This window comes from Cyclospora cayetanensis, unplaced genomic scaffold, assembly GCF_002999335.1.
Source record: "Cyclospora cayetanensis isolate NF1_C8 unplaced genomic scaffold, CcayRef3 CcayRef3_contig_72, whole genome shotgun sequence".
Taxonomy (NCBI): domain Eukaryota; phylum Apicomplexa; class Conoidasida; order Eucoccidiorida; family Eimeriidae; genus Cyclospora; species Cyclospora cayetanensis.
In genome coordinates, this window is record NW_020312723.1 from 133,904 (window position 1) to 157,048 (window position 23,145).

General features: G+C 49.8%; 3 protein-coding genes across 3 annotated transcripts; 1 reads left to right on the forward strand and 2 right to left on the reverse strand.

Annotated features, from left to right (window-relative positions):
* The first annotated feature begins 9,981 nt into the window (after positions 1-9,981).
* LOC34620972 lies at positions 9,982-13,320 on the forward strand. Its single transcript, XM_026335559.1, has 4 exons — positions 9,982-10,795; positions 11,196-12,289; positions 12,516-12,824; positions 13,123-13,320. Exons 1-4 carry the CDS (start codon positions 9,982-9,984, stop codon positions 13,318-13,320), a joined length of 2,415 nt encoding a protein of 804 aa, XP_026191344.1.
* Positions 13,321-13,694: 374 nt separating this feature from the next.
* On the reverse strand, positions 13,695-15,315 carry LOC113146885. Its single transcript, XM_026335560.1, has 3 exons — positions 14,865-15,315; positions 14,176-14,706; positions 13,695-13,885 (listed from the first exon to the last, which is right to left on the reverse strand). The coding sequence occupies exons 1-3, from the start codon at positions 15,313-15,315 to the stop codon at positions 13,695-13,697; spliced, it is 1,173 nt and encodes a 390-aa protein (XP_026191345.1).
* A 3,991-nt stretch (positions 15,316-19,306) lies between these two features.
* LOC34620974 (inosine-5'-monophosphate dehydrogenase) lies at positions 19,307-22,224 on the reverse strand. Its single transcript, XM_026335542.1, has 8 exons — positions 22,143-22,224; positions 21,834-21,972; positions 21,542-21,689; positions 21,001-21,341; positions 20,618-20,753; positions 20,134-20,241; positions 19,892-20,017; positions 19,307-19,720 (listed from the first exon to the last, which is right to left on the reverse strand). The coding sequence occupies exons 1-8, from the start codon at positions 22,222-22,224 to the stop codon at positions 19,307-19,309; spliced, it is 1,494 nt and encodes a 497-aa protein (XP_026191327.1).
* Positions 22,225-23,145: the final 921 nt, after the last annotated feature.

Below are 23,145 nucleotides of genomic sequence, written 5' to 3' on the forward strand. Positions count from 1 at the left end.
TTAGCATTCGGAGCAAAGGTACATTCTATCCTTCATAAGCGATGTCTAGGCCTCAGCGATTATGAATCGACTATGTATATTTGAGCCCCTCTATGGCTGCGTAGGCTCCGCTGTAGGGGATGCTGTGGATTGCTGCTGGATGCACTCCCATTGCTCATAACCGCAGAAATTCAAGAACTTTTGAGCTGAAGGAACCGAAAGAGAGCAGATACTGCTCAAAATACATAAGAACTCTGACGTTCTTCATTTGACTGATTTTCATGCTGTTTGGCTGCTATAGATCTTCTAAACTGAGCAGTCACTCTTCATTCTACCGTGGGCGCCCGGGGCCTAGAGCCATTGAGGGATGAAGAATGGCAGAGCGTAGAGCAGCTGTCTCAGCCCGCGGAAGCCCGCGTGAGTCTGCAGTCAAAAGATGAACAGTACTTCGCCCTTCATATGTCCAATTGGGAAAGCGGTTCACCAGGGATATACGTTCGCGCTAATATAGAAAAAGACAATGCAATAGGCAAAAGAATCCGCTTACTTCCGTTCAAAATTTTATTTGCTATACACGCGTGTGCGTCCGGAAAATGAATGCAGCTGGAATATATCTAATTTGCATGCGTATGACGGGTCGGGTCACTCAAGCCGTGTGGGCGCTCTGAAAAGTCACACACTGTCAGGTAAAAGTCAGCCCATAACTACATTGCTCTCCATGCATTTCTAATAAAATGTAGACAAGTGGATAATTACATGGATGCCACTTATGAGTAAATCTGTACTCCCAGCAGTCCTACTAATCGATTCATGGGTATCTCACATGCGTGGCTTGGCAGCACGCGATCCGCACTCATATCATTAAAATTATTTGCCATTTCCTGTTTTCTCCCAGCCTTCCCTTTTGCAATATAAGGGTTGATTCTGCCGTTGATCTTTCTCCACATCTGTTGCTTAGTACCCCCTTGCCGACCCTTACCTCTATCTAGTAAGCCGTGACTCATGTTGCCCTGTGGTAGTAAAAATGACAACAGGATGGCTTGACGCCAGAAGGGGCCTGTTATTTGGGCAAGATACTCAGTGGTGTTACTGAAGGGCCGGATTGTCTACCATTTTGAAAGCCCCACAAAGAACGCACAAGCGTAGTAATCCGACGGAATCGTACTTTGTCGCCCATAATTATTTGATGGCTCACCTGCCTGAGCGAACCCTTGGCTAGGCACAAAGCGTCTACTAAAGAGCCTCATTTCGAGCCACAGCCTAAAGTCTATGCTTTCGTGGGTTAGGTTGTCTCTGCCTTTCGATTAATAAACCGGTATGCCTCCAACGAGCAGATGGGCAGATGACAATAAAGGAAGGCATTTAGAAGCAGTTGGGCAAGGTTCCTAAAGAAGAACACTAGAGGTGCATACAGCTTCAGTAGGCTGTTTTTCAGGCGTTTCCCTGTTTAGAATAATGGGCTCAGTAGAGCCCAATACATCATCATTGCCTCACAGTGCTTGAGGCTGCAATTGCCATAATACCCTGTTCGTGGCCAAGCTTGTCCTTCGTCTATTTCACAACATCACAAATCCACCCAAAAGCTTGAGGGGCTAAAAGACAAAATGTCAGTGGAGTCAGATCCTAGCCAAGCCGTGGCTTCGAGCCTCTGGAGGTTGTCATGTGTTGAGCAGCGTGTAAGCCGTTATTAAAGCACTGCTACATGTAGCACAAGCTGAACCTATATTCCATCAGGTACCCTTCTTCCTATTCTCCATGGCCTAGATATCATGTTTGATCTATATGGGTGCTGCTTTTGTTGCTGGCGGCAGCTGGAACGCATGCGCAGGGCTCTCCGGCGGTGTGAGCCATATGCCCCTGCACACCTCTATGCATCTCTTCAGGACACTGGAAGTATACGTTTGCAAGGTAACTGCTGCTTGATCCTGCTAAATAGACGGTAGCTAGCATAGATCAATCCACTAAATAGCTTAAGAGCTAAGTGTTGTTGCCTATCCAGGGTATTGCGCTGTAGCCTATGCATGGATCGTAGCAACTTCGTTAAAGCGTACCCTTACAGATAGATCAGCAAGTCAGAACATCACTGCTGCAATGGCTATGGCAAATGCGTTAGGCACATCGTATCTCCTAGGCAAGTTGTTTCCCACGTGCCACTAAGCGGATGTTTAGGGAGCTGCGTCGCTATGCAGCTTTCAGTTAAGGCACGAGGCAAGAAAGTTTTATGCGTTTTCGTTGTTTATGCTTTGACTGCTTGGATCAGCAAACACTTGGGTAAAGCTGTTCAGAATTCACGGAGTCAGAGCGGATGAGCTTGACGGCCGTATTTTGTCAGCAAGGATCTCATTAAGTGGAGATGGTGCCTCTTTGGCAGAGTCAGCCCTCATACTCTTTTCCTATAGCTCCAACTCTTTAACTAGCCAGACAGCTGGCTAGATATACAGACACAAGTCAATGTTAGCAGATGCGTCAAAATCGCGTCGGCTTATATGTAAATACCGCTTAAATAGCTTTCTGGCAGCGAAAAGGTGGAGAAGCCAGGTAAATACAAGTTCCCGAGGTCTATCCTTCACGGAGCACACATACACCTGATGCCCCTGATTGTGGCTCTCTTTTGCTTACAGTTTCTTGCGGTGGATCCGCCCAAAGGGCTGCTACGATCTGGGAAGCGATCCAAACAATTTAGCGCTAGATATTCCAGTGCCTCCGTGTAGACCGGAAGTCCTGCTTGTGCATATGGGGCTCCTAGAAGTCGAGGTAGCGGCGGATCTTGCAGCAGCTGCTGCTGCAGTTCGCAAAATGTGCAGGGGCCAATGTATCCCCTGTACACTATTCAACTGCATAGATACCGCGAAGACAGGAACTGTGAGCGAAGGTTAGCGAACCACCACATGTAGCTTGCAAGGGTCAAGTTAGTGGCGCAAGCCGTAAACTTTAAGATTCAGGTATTCTACCTCTGCTCAGGGAATATGGGCAGCCAGCGGGACCAGCACGGATAGACGCTGGTACTGCAAGGCCTGTGCTTTAGTTAGGCATTCCATAGTTTGTAGAGCTTGTAATCTGGGCACCAGTTGAGGTTTTTATTACGAGGTACCGTTCCGTATTATGTCATATGTGAGCTAAGCTGATCTGGCGAGAGCAATGGCCGTGCTGCAACAACCGTCATTCTGTGCTCTCTCGAGAGTTTTACGGAGACTGGACCGGTGAGTCAAGTGCCTCTGAAACCCCCGTCTAGAGAAGCCCTGTACGCGTAAGCCATAAACAAGCGCATTCCTACAGCGGCCTATTCTACGCGGTAGTAAGGTTAGCTGGAAACGCAAAAGCTTAGTGCACATCAGGCGCCCCTATCTTGGATCTGGTCTTCGCACAGCGGTAACAGGGGCCACATCACTGCGCCCGACTGGGCTGTCGAGTTTTCCCACACGGACGTCGCCTGCATTTGTGCCCGCCAGCCCTTAGCTGCCAAGTACGCTCTTACTGCACTAATTGTAACCTTAAATGGAGCCGAATGTACGGAAGCATGCAACCAGCGCCAGTACGTGTTTTGGCCTCACGTCAAATGCGTACGGACACCCTATGGGGCCCTATACCTTGCGGTCCAAAACCTTCTGCTCTCCACGCCTTCCGGGTGTCATCGTCTTGCAGGGTGTGCCCGTTGCCCCCGTCAACGCCCAAGCTTCCCCTATTGCGGTACCCTGACCCCCACTGCCTCTACTTCCCACAAACACCGTCTTTCAGCAGTTCAACTCACCGGGCTAACGGGATGTCGCTACAGTGGAGCACTACTGTACCCCGAAAAAGCTCTCCAGCTAGGCTTTGTAGCAAGTTTTGTCTGCGGTGCCGTGGCGTCCACAATGCTGCTCCCCGCGTCCTTTCGGCCGGCGCAGCAGCAAAGCGCGTTTGTTCCGTTCGTCCCTTTCCAAACAACACAGCAGAAAAAACTATCAAGCGTACAGCAAATTCTGCAAAAAGAGTTGACACGACTAAGCCTCACGTAAGCACTCATGCCCTGGAATTGAACAAGCACTTGAGCTGCCACAGTTGCTGCAATCTCGGCGACAGAAAGAGCATACGCCAAACGCAAGACGGGACCACGGAGAGCTCACACCGGGTAGAGGGAAAGCGTGGCTGCTACTCCGAGTGTGGATCTCCCCGAGCTATTCTTCCCGCGTTGTCCTCTACTTGGCCTCATGCGATTCATTTTCAAGCTGCCTGCTCGCAATATTTAGTCCCAAAGAGGCTGGAATCCGGACAAGGTCCTTCTAAACGACAATTGAAGAATGACGCAAGTAACAAGAGGCCCTTATCCGCTGCTGTCACCTACACTGTGGGCCACCGAACGTCCTCTCCGCGGTACTGCCAACCTCCTCCGGCCTTAGCCGCCCACACCGCCTGGGGGAATTTCCCAAGCGTCCTTCAAGAGGGCAGCAGGGGATCCCATTTCTCGGAAATATTCACAAATAAGAATCCAAAAGCAAGCCGAAGGTCTCCACTGTGCCGCCACTCAGCTCAAAATACAGTGTTTGGCCCACTGGAGCACCTAGGACGCCTGCGCCGACAGCTGACCCCAAGGCCATGCTCACCCTGTGCACTTCATGCACCTCCGTTCCCGTACTCCCCACGGGTGGAGGCGCCACAGGCAGCCACAGTTCATCATGCAGCATGCAAATCAGCAGCAGCAAAAGGAGCACAGCTTTGGTGGCCACATCCGACATATGACGCGTACCAACTGCAGCCGACTTTGCGGGGATTGCAGCAGCAACTAGACAATAGGACGCAGAATCAAGTGCTACGAAAACGGCACCTGCAGCAACAAAGTCAAAGGCAGCAGCTGCTGTTGGGCGAATGCCAAGCCTGCTCCTGTTGTCATGCAGGAAGCTCCCATGGGTACGCCTGGCATAGACTTGACCCACACCGATTCTTAAGTCGTGTTATGCTTCCCTCGAAAGCAGAGCTGCAACAGAGGGTGAGGCAGTTAGCTATATCACAGGGCCCTGTGGAATCGGCTACGAATCGGGCTGCTTGCCCTTTGGAGTGTATGCGCAGCTCTCAAGAACTTGTCCGGTCTCTCCCAGGACCAGTTGATGCACCCTCTCTACAACTTTCTCGCCCTTTGTCGCCGGCGTCAGCCCTCCCTGTTCCCTACGCCTGCTCGAAAAAAATGGAGTGGCTTCAGGGATGGTCTCCTGAAGCTCAAGGTACCAAAGAGATGCAACGGCTCGTCAGTCTCCAAAGCCTCAGTAAAAGGCACGACAGGCACACACTCATCCGTAGTGAATGCATGTTGCACACGCAAGCTGTCTTTGCATGCCACGCAGATGTTCACCTCTCTTGTAGCTTAACGTATTTTCATGCGTGCACCTTAATTTACTCACATTGCCGCCTGCTTCGCATTGCTGTGGCATCTGTTTAACGAGTGCACTGCGACGGGCCTCCTCCCTACATTCATGCATCCTCAAGAGTCTGCGCATAGCCTCCTAGGGATTTTAGCTACAACTTACAAACCAGCACACTTAAGAAACCCTTCCCCTGAGCGTAAAAAGCACCGAAAAGTCAAAGGGGCTTCCTGATTCGTCGCATCGCAAACCGATTGTAGCAAGCAGTGGCAAACTCACGGACAGGATAGCGTGTAATCTGAAGTGCAGATGTCTTGATTAAGGCCTTTTCACTAGGGCTGTCAAGTGGCCTTCAAAAGCGAAGGAACCCTAATGCACTGCAATCAAATTACATGGAATGCCTGATACCCGCCTTTCCCCCTGATATAGTACACGTACCCTCCACTTACCTACCCTTGCAGGGAGACGTTAGCCTGGTGTATGCCAGTTCTTCCTATCCTCTTTTCCCTCGCCAGAGTGCCTCCCATGCATTGTATGCTCGCTTTAAAAATGAAATATTGTGCAGGCCGGATTTCTCTTTGGTGGACATCTGGCGGGTTTTCGATCCGCAAGGTCTAGGGGTATCTCAAGTCGACCGGGTGCAGGAGGGGTTAAAGAGACTTGGCATTCGTTGCTCCCCGCGCGAAGCAGAGTGCTTTATTTGGTACTACTGTCCCGCACATCTTAATTGGTGGGTCATCCAGTGGCACCTTAACAGCAACGGCAATTGCTGCCACTGGACCAGAATCACTATTATAAGGAGCTGCAGCTGCATTCTGCGCACATTCGCAGTGCAATCCAGAGCCTCAATGACAGCGAATGTGTCCTGATTTGGCTAAGCTCTCTATTTATCTCTTCAGTTTGACGTTCCCCATATTTGCTGGCCTTTTTGCCGCTGAAGGAGACGAACGGCTGCCACTGCTACAATGCATTGAGCAGCAAAACCCCTCTACAGTGCCCGGTGCATACTTGGCCTTGTCATCGACAACACGAAAACTCCTTGCAAGCTTCTTGCGGCTCTCCATAGACAAAGTAAGGCAGTCTGTGGGTCCAAGGGCGTGAAAAAAGCGAAAGAATCGCGCTTCGCTTAGTTCACCTAGATGTGCGCGCCTAAAGCTTCCCGCGCTGCAGCTGTAGGCAGTAACTCGAAGCCTCGGTTCCCACCTTGGCACCTTTGTAATGTGCAGGCTGTTTCACGCCGAATTACACAAGCCCTCAAGATCTCAACACACGCCTCAATGGCAGCAGCATCTGGGGAAGCATGTGTGGGGTTGATGGACGGCAATGGGTACGAGCCCCCGCTTAACTAGCTTTCTGTAGTACGGGTTAGCCTCAGTTCTTCATCTAGCTTAGTCTGTTGGAGAGGTCTGCATGCTGCATCACGCAGTCTTCCTGACCACCTGCATCTGTATGACTGACTGCTGCAGCGTCCGTTTGTGGTCGCCTGCCAGTCGCAGCTATACTATCTTTGGAATACTCACACTGAAATAGACAGGCGACCTTCGCAGGAAAAATCGTGATAGTACTGATGTGAGAAACAGCTAATATGTCTGGTATGTATTTGCAAGTCATTAGAAACACGGGAACAGGCGTGTTTCGGGACACAAACGCGATACTGCGACTGAGGCTTCTGCACTGTGATTTAGTGCTTCCATTTTGCCGTATGATCACAACCTCTGAATGCTTGGTTTTTAGAGCCTTCCTGGCTTGGTCGCTACCCCTAACGACCAAAGCACGTTTGTGCTGCTCGGCTTCTCAATTCTGACCTTCTGCTGCATAGAAGGAAGCATACGCGTATAAATAAGCTGAAAAGGAGCCTCCTATAGCTAGATACTACTAAGCAGGAGTCCCTTGCACGCGCCATTGTAGTTCAAGTCGGCCCCTACTTAAATTGTCGGCACAGCTGTTCACAGTGAAACAAGACATGTGGGTGCTCCATGTCTGGGTAGCTTCTCTCTGAGACACTTTCGGTGTGCAGCAGTTTGAGAATCGGCAATCTGCACAGGCAAACTCAGAAAAGAGGAAGGCCACTTCGTGTGTTTGTCCTTAGTAGTAGATTGGCATCACCATCAGGGCACACCAAGGTCTTCAAGGCACACATTTTTTCCGTCCAGTCGCCTTGACACCATTGCAAAACGGGGTATGCATCTTCAAGCGCAAAATAAGCAGCACGCGCTGATGCTGTTCTCTCAACACACTGCACTAAGATCAGATATCAATATGCATCTAGGGGCTGTCGCAAACAGCGCAGTGGGGGGTCTTCCGCTGCTGCTGGCTTCCTTATTCACTGCAGGCAGAACCCAGGCCGTGTGGCCATCATTTTTTTAAGCCCTTATGATCTAAGCTCAGTAGCCTTGCTTCATTAAGATGAAATGAAAATCACCTACCCGAAGACTGCTCTCCGAGCTCGTATGCGTATCATATTTGCATCCACGAAGTTCTTCCAGATGTGGCACGCTGCCCTCTGTCGTTCACCAAATATTCTTCAAAGAATAAAAGTAGCATCCCAGAGCACAATATATCCTGTAATTGCCATTTGCTACCAGTTCCTTCAATCTACGATCACCTTCAAAGCCTCAGCAGCCCACATTTACGCTAGTCGCATCGTCGTTGAAGGACAGTCTTGCCCAAAATTCATTCTACAGTAATACCTTTATACACATGTAAGGTCAAATCAGACACTGGCAAGGCGGGCATCTATGGGGCGTGGTGAATTACTACGTGAGGGTCGTTGTGGCTGTACAGCCCACCGTCGACCAAGGAAACAAAGTGTGTGGCTGCGCGAAGTTGGTGTGGTGCTAGTGCCTATTCAGACTTAGGCCCTATTTCAATTCTGGAATTTGCGGCTCAAGTTTGCAGTACCTTCGCTGTGACGGAATAGTGGTAACATGCGAAGGCAAGGCACTGAAACACCGCAAAGCCAACACAGGAGCCCACAGAGCTGCCAAGTGTCGAAAACGCGTCTGGCTGCACTATTCCATTCACGTTAGGCGTCGAAAGTCTATTGCTCCTTTCTGTATTTTGAGGTGGACTCTCAAGCAGGAGTAGAGTCCAAACTTGGAAATTTTTATTCACGTGCCATACGACTCACCAGCACTTCAATGGGCTCCCTAATTTAAAACCTCTTAACCCTTGGCACAAATGTCCTCAGTACCACAAAGCAAGCACAAACAAAAGATTTGGTTCTTCATAGTGGGAAGCTAGCCCTTCTCAAAGAACACGCCTCGGTGATAACCTACCCAGAAGTCAATCCGTATCATGTATGTACTAGCTACAAATAGATCCTGTGTTCCTGTGTTGGGTGTGGTATACTGGATACATGCAAGCCACACACTCTCTTCTTTAAACCCCACATTGCAAATCCATATTACCGCATGGATCCTTTTCAGAGCACCTACACATCTGGGGCATTGCAGCGAGTCCTAGCTTAGCCCCAAGAGCAAGCACCTACCGACACAATCCCTGGTGTATTTATGTGCTACTCGTAAGGAGCCTTAGGGGTTTTAAGAACAAGCATGGTCTTCCGTCTGATTGACCAGAGCGTGCATTGATTGTATTCGCCCAAAATTCCTCTCCCTACCTGATCCAGGGCCAAGTTTTCCACCAAATAAAGTTTAAATGTTTTCAACCTATTGGAGAAGACTGCAAACAGCAAAGTAGTACAAGCAGGACCAGTGTTGTACCTACAACACAGGTGTCAGCAAGCCACTTGAGGCGAAGGATATATCGGCCTCCCCTGGCATGCGAAGACTTTCCCTCATAAGAGTCTCCTCCGTGAAAGCCGAATCACTCATCTTGCTGTAATTTAATGTCTATCAGGAGAAATGGCTGCAGCTATGTAGCACAGTATAGCGGGCCCTTCTAATGACTTTGGCAACCAGGCAGCAGCCGCGAGGAAATCGGGGGCCCTGCTCGATCAGCACAGGAAAGAGCAAGATCTTATTTTTTCGTCCTGCTACGTTTTCCGATCTCTTGGCTCTTTCCCGATGCCTCCGAACCGACGGGGCAAGCTCTCTCTGCCCTTTTCCAAACCTGCAGGGACTAGTCGCAGCCTGTATCAAAGCCTCAAAAATCGGTGCTGCACACTTGCACATGTCAGCTTGATTGCGCTGAATAGGTGCCTCTTATTCGTATCAGCTGATTCTGCGGCCTTTGCTGCTGCATTGCCTTACATTCGGCTTCCCGCGCCTCAGGGGCAGAGTTCAAGGGACGCATTTGCAGGGGGAGTGAACCCCACTCTCTATCCCATGCGACCATACGGCTTTTCCGAGACGCATTAAGCCCGCTATCTGTGCCCACTGGAGGTGTTCACTGTTTCCTGCTTATGTTCAACCCGTCAGCCTTGCTCGCCCGGCGTGGGATTTCTCTTTGAAATGAGCCAGAGACGCCCGGAAATTTCAGTCGAGAGCACGGGTCGTTTACATTGAAAGCTTACTGTTAAGTCTTAAAGCTGGAGAAAGATCTGATGTGGATTGCTTCTGGCTCTTCTGTATCGGAGAAAATTCAAGGGAGTGGTGCCCTGCCGTCCACGGTGGAGGACCTTCCTCAGCTGCTCCAGGCTAAGGGGAATAACTGAGAACCGCTTATTTATATATCTTACCCATGGCTGTTGCAGCCTCCACTACTGAAGATGCGCAGAAGTCAGGAAGCTAAAAATGGAGGGGTGTGCACCAGCCCAAAACCATCTCGCTCCCTCTCAGTCTCTTCCGATTCTGGCGAGGAGCCCGAAGCTCTAGAAGAGGCCAGGAGAGGCTCTATCCCCGAAGCCTCTCATATCCGCCGCAGAAGTTCTAAGTTTGCCAGGCTCGCATCCAAAAGCTGTCCTTCTCGCTCACAACTCCCAATTGGTAGGCCCGGTTCTGGCCTGGGGACTAGCTATGGCTACGTTGCTAGTAGATCTCGACGCGGCGCTTTAGCAAACAAACAGAGGTCTGCAGGAGCGGTCAGCTTTTGTGAGCCGAGGGATATTACCAGTCAGAGAGGCTCTTCGAGTTCTCACGGGTCCATTACTTCCATTACTTCTGGTTTGAAGCCCAAGGGAGTTTCCTTTGTAGATGAGCTGACGGAGAAGGGGGGCACTCAAACCTCCCTGTTTTCGTTCGAAGACAGTTCTGTGGTCGCTTCGAACGAGGTTTCCAAGGATGTAAGGTTCAAAAATACAGCAGCTGCTGGAGATGCACTACAGGCCGCTGATCTGCAAGGCACAGAAAGTGGGGACCAGGCTTTTCAAGCACGCGCGATGCTTGCAGCTAGCCGGAGTATAGCGGCAATGAAAGCTGATCGAATGGCTTGGCATGAGACCCAGACCTCCGCCATGGATGATGTGGAGGGCGAAGTCAAGGGGTTTCACAGACAATTGGATGAAGTTAAGGATACTTTTCGCAGGAGGTGTTTAGGCATTCTGAATTCGCTTGTTGGTAGCAAATGGACGATTGATACCGGTGGTCAGTTCTGATGCACCTGAAGAGTGTGCTGTTTTGGTGAATGCTGCTGTGCACTTCGATAAGCCGTCTTGCGTGTGTCCTGGGATATGAGTCTTAGCATTGCATATCGTTGAGTGTCCCTTCGTACGGTCACTGTCTTCTTCTGTCACTCTAGACACAAACAGAGCTTCTTATGCCTGAATGCTTTCGTAAAGTGGCATGATTAGCCTGGATCATGTGTGAAGGCCCCTGGTGGGCCCTATCACCCATACTAGTGTGCTTTGTGTGTTCATGTTTTTGAAGAACCTCCATCCGATTATCCGCACTGTTTTGTGGGTGTGAGACCTTGCCGACCTATCCTCTGCCTAAGCCGTGCACTGATTCCTCTGAATTTTGCTTCCATGTGTTATCCCGCTTTCAGACAGCCTTGCGAAGCGCATGCTGCGGCCGTCTAAGTGGTCCCCAAAGGGCCAGCAGCAACCTGAAATCACTGAGGCTCAGAGGGAGTCCTCTACTCCTCACACTCGTCCTTGGTTTGGACCATCAGCAGTCGATGTTTTTGGAGACAGTCTCGTCACAGAGGAGAGGAACCCTTACCGGATAGTGGGAGTCTTTGCACGCCGTTACTGGGACACCAAGCAGCGCCTTCCCTTTTTGGACGACTTACCCTGCTGTACCCTTCTTCACTGTGTGCAACATGTAGAACCCCTGATTGGCCGGCCACAAGTCCTACAGCTCCCCTTCGAGCCACCCCGCCCTATAAAGGCTTTCCCTTCCAGTGGTCTTGTCACCTCCCCAACGCCCAGTAGCCCACCAGGCGAAGCAGAACCAAGTGCGGTGCTCGCGGGGTCCGCTTCTGCTGCGTCCGTCTTACCATACGAGACTTCTGCCCACCCGAACGGGCTGCAGCACCCTGTGGAACTCCCACGAATCCTCTCACCCCCTAAGGGGTCTTCTATGACTGCAGAGCAAATCGCGAAGGGAAGGGAACAGGCCTACTGGGCAACTCGGTGTCCGCTGCCTTGTTCCCAGTATGAGTGTGTCGCACTGCCTCCTGTGAACATCACGCGGGGCTCGGTGCCGGCTAGCTACCCCAAGTCGCCGACTGAGAACAACAACATGCGAATTCCCAGTCCTGTTGCAAAATATTTGGAGAAGAACTGTGTGCGTGTGGAGAGGCCGAAGTGGGACAGGGGCCGCCAACGCGAACCCCGAAAAGATCATCAGTCACGTTTTTCGGCCCGAGATGAGGACACAGAGTCCAGCAGCGATGAGGCGGAAAAAAGAAGTCCTGGGGTAGCTCGTGGTAGTGCTTGCGAACTTTTACCGCTTCTCCCCAGCGACGTAGCGAGTAGGCTGCCCCAGTTGTTTAAGAAGGAAGTTGGAAACAGATTTATGCCTGTGCTTTTCCCGGAGACAGACGTCAGGATCACAGAATACTGGAAGCTCGAAAATGTCAAGGACAAAGCCAAGGCAACATGGGTGTACCAAGGTATACATACCGGACCAAAGCCAGTAAGAGAGCCCTGTAGACATTGTCCTCAAGTTGGAAATAGCGCAATTGATCAGCGGAAAACACATCCTTTGAAATGCCTGTGGTTGCGAAGTTCTAGGAGGGATAGGCCAGAGTTGTCCTGTGACCATGAAATTCTGCCAGTGCATGCCTGATATAACTAAATTATCACACAATGCGAATGCGGGAGCATTTGCCGCACTGCAAGTGTCTGAGCCATGTTCGCAGTACACATGGGAAGAAGTACCTCCAGAGGGAAAACCGCTTACAAGGGAAAATATTGCTCAGCAGCGAAGAGAATCAGCCCGTCGGCGACGGCTAAGCCACGAGGCAGAGCTCCTACTTCGTGGGGTTGGCCACACTACTGACTGGGACGAACCTTATGATGAGGATCCCTCTGCCTTACCCACAAACACTGACAGCCACAGGATAGGTCCACGCACTGCCCAGCGACGCTGTCACTCCGTAGTAGCTGACCAAGTGTCAGGGCGCCGTGGCAGTACCCCAAAATACACAGGCGTCCCCGGCCCAAGAGCCGTCAGACGCGTGCGCTAGAGGGCTAGGTGCCTATCCTAGTAGAAAGTGCTGATCAAGTTCTCCAAAAGGCGCACTTTAATTGTTCGCAAACTACGAAGTCCCGCCCCGTTCTGTGGCGTGTAACTGATTTTTCAACGCGCTTTACGTAATTTTTACTTTCAGTCATATACGACCGCGCGCGTTTCCTGCGTTCGTCCTCCACCTTTGTAACCTCCCGCTAATTCACCATACGACAGCAACAGTCTGCAGTGCCTCTTGATCTGGCTCTCAGGAAGACATTAGCGTTATCTCCCTCAAGCTGCGGTGTCTGCAAATACATGAGCCCCTCCAAAGAAACTTACAAATCGATGCTCGGCAGACAGAGCCGGCCCCAACCTCAACTCTGGACAGTAGTGTGCTCATGCACAGCTGGTGGAACCCACCGGGCAGTGCACATCAAGGGGCAAGAGGTGAAATTAGAATTTCTCCCATTTCCCAACAAATTGCGCAGGTGTAAATACATGAACAGTGTTGTCCGCACAACGAAGCCTCTGTGCACCGAGCCTTTAAGGTAGTTGTTTCATCGTTATTGGCATGGAGACGTGCACTGCAATGCGAAATCAGATCTAGGAAAAAAACTCGAGTCAAGCTTGCACATGCGGAATGTACTTGCCTAAATGCTTTTCGCGTCTGTACGCTGCAGCATCCATGCTTGCACCTCGGGTTCTCTAGAGGGGGCATCTGGGGCCCCCAGAAGAACTCTTTAGGTTCAGCAACGGCAAATGGGTCTATCGGGAGTCATGCTGCCTAGCCCGTGAACGGCAGGTAAGTTTCTACGCTCTACTGTGTCATGTAAGACACTATCCAGAAGGAAATTCGTCATTGGACTCTTTAATGAGCCTTTTTCTTTGAACACCGCTCTCTAGCTCGCACTTCGGAGAGCACAAGAGGCAATGGCTGCACCAGACGAGTGGCGCACAACGCCGCCAGCCAATCGGCTGAGCCAGCTAAAGCGAAACACCAAGGATCCAAGCGAGCCCCGGCAACTAATGCGGCATAAGACACCCCCAACATGGGGCCACCTGAGAAGCAGCGAAGTGGCGCAACACATACTAGCAAGCGGTAACAGATTTGAGCATGCTGTTTTTCATCCGATCTCTGCCTGCCGTATTTTCCTTCCCCCGTTTGTTGAGCTATTGATCCTGGTCTCCCTGTTCCTCACTTTAAAATTTCTTGCTCTTCACTACAGCTACATTGCTACACCGAGCATGGCTGCAGTGCTATTTTCTCTATAATCTACTGCCTATTGAGGAAAGCATAGGCAGCAAATGCAGCAGCACATTCAACTGCCTAACAGACGGACAAAGCTTACCAACGACCGCGCAGAAGGGGAGCCCGGCAGCAGCTGCAACTAGCAACACCATTAGCTTGATTCTCTCCGCGTGTTTGAGGTCAAAGAAAAACCCAGCAGTGGTAACAACAGCTGTGACCAAGTGGAATGTAAAACAGCAAAAGAACTCGGCCAAAAAAATGTCAAATAAAAGACTGGTAGCCCTTAGAACTGCCCAGGGTTGCACGGAGAGTAGAGTATCTTGCATTCCGTATAGTAGTGGCATCAGAAACTTGGGACACTGCCCCACTGTCGCAACTGCTGCTGCTTGAAGAAGGGATGCAACGACGTTTCTCTGTTCTTCTGTCAATAAGATGCTTAAAGTGTCTGCCAGAAGGGACGCCTCTGTAGCAGCAGAACCTGACTCTGCGGCTTGTTTCTGTATGCGGAGAAATAACTCTTGAGAAAGAGGCCGCACGGATCCAAAAGGGTTTAAAGGACTAAAAAATGCCGTCATCAATCCAACTGTCAGTGCACCCAGGAAGCCAGAGAAACCGCCAAGTAGACACCGCCCTGAACAACAGGTCTATTCACACGCATCCCAGACTCAATAAGCCACTCACTAAAAGCGCAAAAATGCTTACATCTGCGTGTCTCCGGCAACCTAGTACCTAGGAGGAAGATTCAGCCCCGCAAAAATGTGTCCGAGCTCTCATGCTGCTTTGTCTCACATTTTGTTGTGCCGGTGTGGTGGGTGGCCCCAATTTTATGAAATTGCTTCTCTTGAGTCAGGGAGATGAAAGCTGCACAAGCATCCCCCGTGCAGCTCCAGCCAAAAAGCTCCAGCCACGAGGAGTTTGCTATAAATACTGTGAGCAGCGTAACAGAGTTGGCGCTCCACCTACTGATAGCTGGGCTGTTGTTCAATATGGGGAGAAGTAGAGCGGGGAGAAATGCAATGTACGCATGGTAAATAGTGCTAGCGATGTAATTCCTTGTGGTGTACACCACAAAAGATGATGCTCTAGCAGGTACGCACACAGGTCCCTTGTCCAAGTCACTGCCAGCTGACGTTTCGGCTTCTGAAAGACAACTGCTACTAGCAGCACCTCCACGCGAGTCTTGGGGGATCACAGACGTCCCCTGGCTCTTTCTCTTCTTCTGAAGCTTCCTATCCCTCATTTCTCGGTCTTGAATAATAGGTCACATTCATTAAATCTATGATGGGGGATGCCAAAAGCAATATGCTCGAAGGTAATGCACGCCAGGGCTCGAATGGGAGCTTTACCTACTGCATGCGCCCTCCACCTTCAACGCAGTCAGCTATATGTGTCCCATTAATTCATTCATTTAAGGTTTCCTTTTGGTTCACCGATCATGAAAGACTGCCTGTGTGACTTGGGGCCCTCCAGCCAAGAGCCTAAGTTTAAAGGGCTGCGGCTGCATCTTATCTTGCATGCGGAAAATGGCTTTTTGATTATATTTATTTTTGAAGGCAGTCTCCTTCGTGCATGCACATAATAAATCAAAAGTCTCTAACGTTAAGGGCGGTAAAAGTCCTGCATGCTGCAGCGAGTCAGCAGGTGTTCCGCACGCTGATGCCCATTCCTTAGTTGGTTGTTCCTGATGCTGTTCTTGCACTGTAGGGGTGAAAGGCTGTTTTCACATTGTCTTTCGGCATCTCGTTGTCTGCAAGTGCAGAAGTGAACATTCTTTTCCCTTCTGTTTCCAGTGGTCCCCACGAGTGAGCATTATGTAGAATTTCAGCAACTGATAGATATTCAGAGCATGCTTCAACGTCTGTACACCATGGGTTTTGTGATGGCCTGGAGCTGTCGTAGCCTTGAGAGGGCGCATACTCCAACGCCCTTAGAGTTTTTGCAACCAATATCCTGGACTGCACCTCATGATCCCTTAGTTGCTTGGCACCCACTTGGCTTTACGAACTTGTTCAATTCACTCTAACACTTCAGATACCTTTCCACTGTGTCTGCCCGCACACATCTTTTGGCACAATAGTTTGGTAGCTGTGTAAGCAGCTCAGAGAGTACGGCTGGCATGTTGCCAGCGGCATCAAGGGACACCCTCAATTACCGGCGTTCTACCGGCCCTCATGATTATAGGTTTACAACGAAGGAAGAGCAAGAGAGCTTATCGTTTTTAAGGGAGCGCGTTACTTCAAACTTCTTGATTATTTAAGTGTCCGGTCCTAACTTTTTCCGGGCTCCGCTACACAAGTACTTTCTACTACCCAAGTTACATCTAACTAGGGGGCAAAACAGAAATGACTAATTGGTGTTTCACACTAGCATATCTTATTCACTGCATACTAGTCTTCAGATAAATGGTAGAATACGCTACGTCGTGTGCGTGTGCGTTAAATGCCATGTGTTACTAGCTGCGAACGCTCGAAGTGCCCGAAATGTCCAACAACACGCACCCTAGCTGTCCCTTTCCCCTCATGTCAAGAACTCTGAGAGCCGCGAGCGAGGAAGGAAGGGGGCTTCTTTGAAAAAACACTTGCTACTATTCTAATAAGTTCGTACTGAATCTCGAGCTAGGTGCTTTTTTGCAAAGCGTTTAGATGGGGCGTCACACTGTTGAGGCGCAGCGGATGGAATTTCATTTTGTTGCCTTTTCGCAGAAGAAATTCTAGCTCGCTGCTAAAAATAAGCTGGTAGAATGGTTGCAAGATGGATTCCTGCGAGGTAGGAGCCGAGCCTGCTTAAGCCAATCCCTAGAATTTTGTGAATAGAGCAGTCAACACCATACCCCTAAGATCTCCCACATCCTCCAGAAACCTCAATTAGTTTCTCATTTGTAAAAGCCTTAGCATCAAGCTGTTGAGTCACTGAGCTGCTGCCCAACGTATGACCACCTGACATGACACTTTGAGTAGACGTGAGATCCATCACCGATTACGCAATATTTCGTGCGTTTTGGTTTTGCTGTCCAAAAAGTCTTATTTCTCGATATGTGGATCAATTGACTAACTCCTTATTTTATACTCTATCAAGGCCCTGCGACAAACCTCCGTGTTGAGGCGACGTCAGCATAAACCGTTGAATCAGGGCATCTCCATGCACACATGCCACAAGGAGCAGTCTTCTCTCATCTAGTGAAAAAAGGCAATATCAACCTCTAACCGGCTTTTGAAATCTTCGATTACTTGCCCGTCTTTAAGGCCGTCATACACTTTCAGGCAGCATAATCTCATCACGCCCATAAACAGTTTGTTGGCTGACAATTCATGCCTTTTCACCCACTGTGGGGCTAGTGCGTTCGCAACACTTTGCGAGTTGGCCTGTGCTTCCTCAAAGGGCTTTCCATCTCCTTCAACTTACAACGCCGAAGAATTTTTCCTGCCGTACGATATAAGAAAAAAGTCACATAACCGAAGAACTTGATAGAAGCCCTATAGCTGTCGTTGGGAAACATGACCCTATATCCACAGCCATTGGATGACGGTAGAAAGCTGCATGTCAACATGCGTTTCTGCTTGCTCAATACGAGCTTATCAACGAGTTTTTAAATATTTTTCCAGAACAGCTCTGTCTTTCCCAGGCCCTGCTCTTCCCCATTCTGACAGGCGAGACAACTAGGGTGGGCGCAAGCACTCCGAGCATTCACAGCTAGTTGCACATAGCAATTAATGCACACACGCCATATTGCGCCGTTTAGCGAGCTGACACTAATCCGGAGTAAATGTGTACGAGCAGCCACTAGGTAGTCAATTCCAAAGTAGGTTTTACATAACTATATCTAGTGTAGCACAAAATGCTGGAGTGCAGCATAGCCCGCTACAGTATGAAATAGAGCAACATCATGCCGAATGTCATTGCCACTAGCTACGAGAGAAAGCATACATCCAGCATCAGCGTAAGGCAACCTGACGCAGTGAACAACATGCTGAGAAATCTCGGAATGGGGAGGACGGACGGAAGAATTATGAACAGGAAGACGGCAAAGAGTTGAAATGCGAATGATTGAAGACAAAATAGTGACAAAGAAGATTGCTGCGCCGTACTTCAAGGTGCGCAACTTGTTCAGGGATGCAAGAATCATGCACAGCGACAGCAGGCAGTGACGGAATTTGCGAGGCACACCTTTATACGTTGAGCAAGCCCGCGGATTTCGCAAGGCGTGTGCACAAGGATAAACACAAGCTCAGACAAGTGGGCTGACGCATTAGCGCCCAAGGCTTCCCTTGATCCTTCTACGCAGGCATGTTTGACCCCATTCCAGAACATTTGAATACAGGGACATTATCTTAGTTCCCCAGGGTCCAGCTTAGGGCTCTACGAAGCCAAACTGAAAGGTCCACGTACACCATACATGGAACCGTACAGCCAGCAGCTGATAGCACAAGAGGCCTCACTTCCGCATACCTGGCTGAGTCGCCCTTAAGAGGCCCGCGGCTTAGCCAGCTGCTCTACATCCGGCTCCCTCTCAGACTTCCACACAACTTTTGTATTTGAAAGGTATACAGGAGTAGTCAATCCATATCGATTAGCCAAAACATTCATTCACAAATGGCGGGTCACAACCGCCAACTGAACGACCACCATTTTCTGCTACCCACGGTAGTCATTCCACCTTGTGACCCGCAGTTGGTAAGGTACGAAAAGCTTGCCATCCTATTTGTAGATCTTACAGTAGACGGCTCTCACGCTTCAGATAGAGCGGAGGAAAGGAGAGCCCAAGGAGGCCAGGCCCGCGTCTTCAGGTGGGCCCTCTTCATAAGCCATCGCACTCCCGTAATGGCACTGAACAACCGGAAAGCTTGAAGAGCGTGCAAATGGATGGCTTAGGTGAAAAGGGTAGCCATAAGGTACTTAGCTGGTTGTAGCTGCGCCTCCGTCTAAAACAGTTAGGTTATGAACATTTCCCTCCTTCTGTGCAGCCGCGGAACTGCGAAGTCCCACCACACAGGCATAGGCACAAAAATATGAAGAAATGCAGGTAACGTAGCAACAAAGATGTAACAATATAGACTGAGATGCGTAGAGATACTGTCTGAGAAAATCTGCACTAGACAAAATGCAGTAGTACTCTTGGTGGCAGGAGACACGGGCATTCAGAACGCCCTCCATCGTCCTCCACCCCTGTTTAAACCCGGCATAGCCCTACAAAGAGGTAAACTACCACAAGCAGGGTCTTCAATGTGGCTTCCTCACCGGACATCGAAGCGGATCTGCCCAGAGTATAATTGTTTATGAAGCTCCCGAATGTTTTGCACGCCTGCATCCTGGAGGCCATGCTTTACTCCTTGCATGACATAAGGGATAAGGTTGCGTATGGACCCCTTATCCACCAAGCAGCCTGTTACTCCCTGAGCGACACAAACCTTCTGGCCTTCCGCGAAGTAACGAGCTGCAGAACCGCTGTCATGCTGGCTGGCTGAGGTTGTGCCGTCGACTATAGCCTGCTGCCCTACGGCCGACGCTGCACGCATCGCCTCCAGACTACCCATGCCCCGGTAGCTCTTGACGCGTGATCCATTATGAAAGTAATATGCTCCTGGGGCCTCCTCGGTAGCCGCTAAGAGAGAGCCAGCCATCACTGTGCTGGCACCCATGGCTAGTGCCTGCACACAGCCACTAGAAAAACTTAGCCTCATGAACCCCTAGGTGGCAGATTATAGACACGATTTGTTCTGTGGGTCAGGGTGGGGAGCTGCACACAGAAACAGGGATCACTGCTCCCTATTTTACAACATCCAGCGCGATCAACAACGGGAACTGACTAAGCAGCTTACCTTCACGACATGCCCTGAATTCTGGATACCGCCGTCAGCAATGCAAGGAATGTCCGCAACTTCCTTCGCGTACTTGCTCACATGATACACAGCTGTTGCCTGGGCCCGCCCCACTGCACAAACGACCTGCGAAGGAGACCCAAACACAGAGGAGGTAATCCATGCAGTATGACAGCCGGTCCAAGGCGAAACGCAGTCTGCACCCTGCATCAATAAATAGCACCTAGTACGTGACTGTTTACTTGAGTAGTGCAAATGGATCCGCTTCCCATGCCGATACGCAAAGCGTCAACCCCAGCGTCAATCAGGGCTTTGGCTTGTCGCGCTGTAACGACATTTCCCCCAATAACCTGCAGCGTTCCACCCGGCCATAACCACAAGTTAACAAACATGTAACCATGAATTACACGTAATTGAGCATCCCAGGGCCTGCTAGTCCTCTTGTGACCCTACAATCTCAGTCTTGTCAACTGAATAGGAAGCTGCTATCTGAAATGTATGCGGACTTTGCCTTTGTACATTAGTAAAAACGAAAAAGTGCTGACTCGCGAAGACATAACCCCTTTCCAGCTCTTTCTAACCAAAACAGTGTGATTGTTGTATTAAAAGCCAGTGGCGCATGTTCATTGGCTTAAATGTTATTCGTCACAAAAATTCCAATCCCTTGAAATGAACAGAAGGGTAGCCTTCCCGCCAGGCATCCAGCTAGCTAGCTTACTAGCTCACCTGTGTCTCTGGGCATGCGGACTTGAGCTGCTTTATGAGGTCCGTTTGGAAGATGGAGTCACCCTGACTGCTGTCGATGACCAAAACATCTGCACCAACCTGCAATAATGCCTTTGCCCTTTCAAGTTCTCCTGGTCTAAGCAAATAAGCACACCATCAGCACGTCTTCCAGCCTGTTAATCGGTCCTTTCTTTTGTGCGCTATGGCTGGTACATGCGTAAATGCGCTATGCGAGCTCTGCAAGTGGGGCGATTTACAAAAAATGATTCTCTCAGACACAGCTTTATTCGTGTATCCCGTAGGGGCATCTCCAGTCCGCCTATTACGTGACTCCTGCACACATTCTAGTCTGTCTCCTTTGCTCTTGACGCCGTCTGCCTCACCTAGTAGAGAGCGCCGCGCCAACCAGCAATTGCTTATTCGCGTCTTTTGATGCCAGGGGATAATCCCTGTTCTTCTTCAAGTCGTGACGTGACACTAGAGCAACGAGCTCGAAGTGGTCGTTCACAATCGGTAATTTACCCTTCTTCGATTTGCGCATTATTTCGTTCGCCTGGGCCAGATCTAGAGGCTCGTGACCTACGATAAGGTCGGTAGTCATTACTTCCTCTAACTGTGTATGCCGGTCCGTTATAAAATCCAGGTCCCTTGATGTTACTATTCCCAAGAGCTTCCCTCCCAGAGTCCCGGTGGAGGTAATTGGCACGGAGCTGTAACCGTATTTCTGAGCATTCCACAGAGCAGCAGAGGAAACAACGCTAACGCAGCAAAGCCAGTACATCATGCAGGAAAGTATGTTAAGAACGAGCCCCTCGTGCAGGATATGGATACATGCCTAGGTACAGGATATAGCAGGAAGATGAAAGTATGGTCAATAGCAGCAGCATCATTAGCAGGCGCTGCTGCATTATTGTTGCTGAGTACCTTCTTGATGCAATCCACATCGCTGACAGTGTCTGTTGGCTTCAGAACAAACGGCTCCGTGATGAAGCCGTTTTCAAACCGTTTGGTCTTCCTCACTTGCTCCACTTGCTGTGCAATCCCCATGTTATTGTGAATAATGCCAATGCCACTGCGAAAAAAAAGATGCATGCATAATGTGCATTTACGATTCCCGCAAATGGCTCTCTCATTCCTCTAGCTGGGATACAGAGGAGATCACTTTTTGTAGTACAGCTTTCTATACTGAAAATTGCTCTTTGACACAGCTGCCCACCCCATAAGAGCGACGCCAATGGCCATCTTGTGCTCTGTGACTGTGTCCATGGGAGAAGAAACCAAGGGGAGGCGAAGGCTGATTCCTCTGGTTAATCGGCTTGTCAGATCAACGGATTCCACACCGAAGCTGATGTGTCCTGGCGGGGACAAACAAAAGCGGTGACATTCTTCATTGTACAACTATTCGGGTTGCCGTGGTGTATGCTCTCAAGGCAGATTGCTTCACAGTATACTGCTCACGTGCGTAGAGTAGATACATGCATATGCTTATACAGATTTCAGCCGATGCAAATATGAGGGGCGTCACCCGGCATAAGGATCAGATCATCATAAGTAAAACCGTAGATGGTCGAGTTAAATATCTTCTCCGCATTCCAGCCGTCTGCCATTTTCTCCGTGTCCAGGGTCTAGATTCGTGAGCAGCAGGAATAGGTAGCGATCGCCGATTCTTAGGCACAACACCAAGCGTGCAGCTGCATGATAGAAGACACTCAGTCGCTACCTATGCCTTACACACGAACTGCCACAGCCTCCTATCAAAAACACTACCAATTAGCACAGCTAAACTGTTTCTGAGTCAATAATATCAGACATACGATGCAACAGCACGGCAAAAGCTACAGTGGGGTCTCAAGAGTATAGCGAAACGCACGACGACCCACTGTAGGTTCCGCTGTACGCAGAAGCATGCACAAACTTGAGAAAGGTAAATTGATTTAATTATCTCAAATGCATTAAAATGGTTCCTAAACGCAACAAGTTCGAGGTAAGCTGAAGAAGCCCCAAAGATGTAAGCACCAGATGTATCCTTCCTCGGCGGGCAGCACAAAACGCCGAAGTAAGTACACCGGAGTAACTGGTCCAAAGTTATGCTATTTATTTGGTCCACATTCTATGCTCAGCTACGGAGTGACCATGGAAACCCGATATGTCACAGGGAGTAGGGAACTCCTTGATGCCCCACACAGTCACTGGAGTACTTAGCTCACGTCTTCCTTTATCAGCTTTGAACTGCAATATACAATCCAACAGAAAAGGCCTCCCCTAAGCAAGTAAAAGTGCTACCGTATCAAAGATTTAATCTATGACCTTCCAGCCCTAAATCCTGCCTCTTGAGTGACCCAGCTTCCTTTGCTGGGACCCTTTCCACCCTTCGCCTGAGCACCAACGCAGTACTCCTTGCGGATGTCTAGAGCCATGGTGCCTAGTGTTTATAAATGAACAAGGCGCGTTCGGCCCCCTGACGATTATTGTATCGTGTCAGACACTATCGTGATACACAAGTCAAGGCAGTACTATTGTCCGTAAAA

What these genes read in the sequence shown, in the direction of transcription:
- LOC34620972 (XM_026335559.1), top strand. Translation starts at nt 9,982, where the DNA reads ATGCGCAGAAGTCAGGAAGCTAAAAATGGAGGGGTGTGCACCAGCCCA. An exon ending in TACATACCGGACCAAAGCCA is followed by an intron (nt 12,290 to 12,515) that starts GTAAGAGAGCCC and finishes CCATGTTCGCAG; the next exon opens with TACACATGGGAAGAAGTACC. An exon ending in GCGTCCCCGGCCCAAGAGCC is followed by an intron (nt 12,825 to 13,122) that starts GTCAGACGCGTG and finishes ATCTCCCTCAAG; the next exon opens with CTGCGGTGTCTGCAAATACA.
- LOC113146885 (XM_026335560.1), bottom strand. Translation starts at nt 15,315, where the DNA reads ATGAGGGATAGGAAGCTTCAGAAGAAGAGAAAGAGCCAGGGGACGTCT. An exon ending in CCACACCGGCACAACAAAAT is followed by an intron (nt 14,707 to 14,864) that starts GTGAGACAAAGC and finishes CCTGTTGTTCAG; the next exon opens with GGCGGTGTCTACTTGGCGGT. An exon ending in CCCCTTCTGCGCGGTCGTTG is followed by an intron (nt 13,886 to 14,175) that starts GTAAGCTTTGTC and finishes GCTGCTTCTCAG; the next exon opens with GTGGCCCCATGTTGGGGGTG.
- LOC34620974 (XM_026335542.1), bottom strand. Translation starts at nt 22,224, where the DNA reads ATGGCAGACGGCTGGAATGCGGAGAAGATATTTAACTCGACCATCTAC. An exon ending in ATTGGCGTCGCTCTTATGGG is followed by an intron (nt 21,690 to 21,833) that starts GTGGGCAGCTGT and finishes TTTTTTTCGCAG; the next exon opens with TGGCATTGGCATTATTCACA. An exon ending in GATCCATTTGCACTACTCAA is followed by an intron (nt 20,018 to 20,133) that starts GTAAACAGTCAC and finishes TCTCCTTCGCAG; the next exon opens with GTCGTTTGTGCAGTGGGGCG.